At 36.9% G+C, this 3,500-nt stretch overlaps 1 protein-coding gene across 4 annotated transcripts in view; it reads left to right on the top strand.

The window, feature by feature from the left end:
- Positions 1-3,494, top strand: part of Pcmtd1 (protein-L-isoaspartate (D-aspartate) O-methyltransferase domain containing 1) — a 64,465-nt gene extending 60,971 nt beyond the window's left edge. For all 4 annotated transcript variants that reach the window (XM_055603192.1, XM_055603191.1, XM_055603194.1 and 1 more), the window contains one exon: positions 1,978-3,494. In XM_055603192.1, coding sequence (XP_055459167.1) covers positions 1,978-2,345 — 368 coding nt within the window. In that variant the 3' untranslated portion in view covers positions 2,346-3,494. The remainder of the gene's footprint in view (positions 1-1,977) is intronic.
- The last annotated feature ends 6 nt before the right edge of the window (positions 3,495-3,500 follow it).

Raw genomic sequence — 3,500 nt, 5'->3', positions numbered from 1 at the left:
TGAGTATATGTGAATATAAGCTATTGGATATTGGTTATATTATATATTCATATATGATAAGTATCATATATACGATAGTTTATATCGTATATCATATTTGATATACGATATAAACTATCATATATATGTAGTATGTATATCATATATAGTCTCTCTTAAGTCGACTCTCTTTCCTCTCTGTTCTCCTGAGAGTTGGGAATATCCTCTTTTGTGGTCTTTATCTGATAGGTCACTTTGTCCCTCAGTTGACATCATTGTTTGGGATTAAAGACTTGTACTAAGGATGTGTCACCATATCATAGATATAGAAGGTCTTTAAATGTGTTCCCTTTCCAAAGCAGCCATATTTCCGGATTAAAATGCCAGTATGTAAAGACATACATTTTTTAAAAAATTGTCTATTTTTTGTGTATGTTATGCATATACACATGTGTAAGGGTGTATGGGTCTGTGCACATACATACAGAGGTCAGAGGAAGTCCCTGCAACCCTCCTGTCTCCTATATTGCTGATATTGCTCCTGAAATAACCTTCTTGGATAGTGATGGAGATTCAAAACAAACACACTTGAATTTCCTTCTCATCCTGTTCTCCTCTCTGTATTTGTTGGGTTTGTATTTGATACCAGCATCTGCCCAGAAATTTAGGCTGGATACTGCATGTTTTAGTTTGGTATTTTTCCTTTTATCTCCTGTAGCCAGTTTGTTTCTGTGCTGTCTCATATATCAATATTGTATTTGTCCTGCTGCTTCCCGTCAGAGTGGCCATCTCATGTGCTCACTCAAGTGTTCAACTGAACTGCTATTCCAGGTATCACCACCTACACAGTAGTCAGTCTTTGAGCAGATGAAGCCCATTCATCCATTAGGGCTTTGCTGCTGTCTTTGCCTAGATCATTTCATGGCTACTAGATGAATCAGCTCCTTTGGACTCTGGCAAAGCATTCTTCTCAGGGAGGCCTGTCCCACCAGCTGGTGGAAAACTCCAGTACCTGTAGCGGAGAACTTGTGTAATGTGACTGCTGCTCTGTTCTCTTTCTTTTTTCGCTTCATCCTATCTCCATCTTTTTAACCTTTCTCTTCCATATATGTGTGCTCCCTGCATTTGAGGACTTTTCCAGGTTAAATCAGTCATGTGTCTAAATGTGTTCTTACGTGTCTGACTTACTGCTTAGCAAGTATTTGGTGAACAGTTTTATATCAAAGGCACCCTTGGTATTTTGTACCTTTGAATTTATGGTCCTTCTTCCTCCATTTTGTGATGAATTTGATACAAATAAATATCAGTACCTTGAAACTGTGCCTCTTGTATTGGGGATCTCTGTTCACTCACAGCTCATATTGGATGATCTTTTGCTGTGAACAAGTGTATACGATTGCTTACTCACTCTGCCTGCCCCTCCCGTTCCTCCCTCTCTCTGCTTTACTTTCCAGCCACACATGCACGTGTCCATATGTGAACCCCCCAACAGCTTCAGAAACATTGCATTGAGTTTTTCTGATAAGTATTTGTCTCTATATGAGGTATTCATTTTCTTAAGAAAAAACAAATTTACATTTATTTTTAATTTATTTGTATGAGTGTTTTGCCTGCATTTATACATGTGCAGCACAAACATGCCTGGTCCCTTGTAGGCCAGAAGAGCACATCAGATCTTTTGGAACTGGAGTTACAAATGGTTGCATTTCCTTCCAATAACTTAAACAAACAAAAAACAGTATAAAATGATATGGTGGGTAAAACCTTTCATGTCTTTACCATTTTTGTCCTTATCCTGTTTCTAAATTATTTATTCTTCCAGAGAACCTCCATGCATATAAATAGCAACATGGATGTTCTTATTTTTCTCTCCTGCCTGCCCTGCTCAGTGTGCATTCAGTTGTTGTGTGTTAAGGACTCTCTAAGCAGTATTTTATAGTTTAGTGTTCTGTGAAGAAATGAGTGGTGTATAATGTTTTCATTTTTGTTTGTTTTTAGCCCCATGTGCTGTCAGGAATCTCCAAGACTTGGCTCGTATTTACATTCGACGCACACTTAGAAACTTCATAAATGATGAGATGCAAGCCAAAGGGATTCCACAAAGGGCTCCACCCAAGAGGAAAAGAAAGAGAGTTAAACAGAGAATTAACACTTACGTATTTGTGGGTAATCAGCTTATCCCTCAGCCTCTAGACAGTGAAGAGGATGAGAAAATGGAAGAAGACAGCAAAGAAGAAGAAGAGAAAGATAACAGCGAAGTTGTGAAACGTGAGGAGCCACCTCAGAACTTACTAAGGGAAAAGATCATGAAGCTGCCGCTTCCCGAGTCCTTAAAAGCTTACTTGACGTATTTTAGAGACAAATAACTTTACAAGGAAGAATGCCTACTGATAATTCCCTTACTCTTGTAAATGTAGTGTTTATTAGGAGTTAGAGAATTACTTCATTAGAATGAATTATCTCAGAAAAAAGCATTAGTTATTTCTCTTAATGGCAGAAATGATGTATTCAGTGATTTAAAAGAGTCTCTTTCCTAAAATCTATTTTTCTTAAATCTTGAGAAATTGCAGTTTTAGCTCAGTGATCTCAAAGTGGAATGTGTCAATAGTTTGAACTTTTGTGTACAGTAATTCCTTTCTGGTTCTTCATGAATTTGAAGTGTTGGGGGTTGGATTTCATTCTATAAGAAGTTGATATATTGTCACACATATATAGACTTATTGAAATTGCATTTTGCATTTCTTTTATGCGAGCTTGCTTATCTAATAAGGAAAGCAAATGCTTGTAGACCTATTTAACTTTTGTTCTAGACCTATTCCGGGCAACATGTGAGTGCAATAATAATTCAAGATGCTGAATAAGTTAGCTTTAAAAACCAGAGACTTCATGAAATTTTATAGGCCTGAAACTTTTGCTTTTGAATCTATTGCCAAAAGACACAGGGAAAATTCCTGCTTCTCTCATAGAGATTTTCAGAGCACAGCAAGTGAATATTAAAGTAGGAAGTGGCTACTTGACACAACTAGTTTTTATGGGCCATTTGTGTTCTCAGTATTTAAAGATAATGAGGTTATCTTAACTAGAATTTTAAACAGTAGTAAATTTAGGGCTGCTTTTATGTAGTTAACTATAAAGTACTAGATTTGAAAAGACAGTCATTGTCCCATTTGCCTGTAAATGTAAATAAGTGTGTAAGTCACAGTAAGTGACCACCGCTTCTTAGACACCTCCAGTAGCAGGGGAATGATGTGGTCACTGAGGCACTTCAGCAAGGGGACTCTTAGTTACATGGATATTTATCGTTGACAAGGTAGGCTCTTCTCGCCTCCTCTGCTCTGAATCTTTCTAGTATAGATAGTCATGGAAGTTGTATGTAGATGCCTTTATATTAAAATTTGGCTCATAATCATAGTGGGATCTCTGGGACACATACCAAGCTCATTTGCCTTCATTCTATGTTTGATTGTTTTTTGTTTTCTTTCTTTCTTTCTTTCTTTCTTTCTTTCTTTCTTTCTTTCTTT

This window comes from Psammomys obesus, unplaced genomic scaffold, assembly GCF_907164565.1.
Source record: "Psammomys obesus unplaced genomic scaffold, mPsaObe1.curated_primary_1811, whole genome shotgun sequence".
In the NCBI taxonomy this organism is placed as follows: Eukaryota; Metazoa; Chordata; class Mammalia; order Rodentia; family Muridae; genus Psammomys; species Psammomys obesus.
Note: the sequence above shows the minus strand (reverse complement) of the source record. Positions and strands in the feature narration are given on the sequence as shown.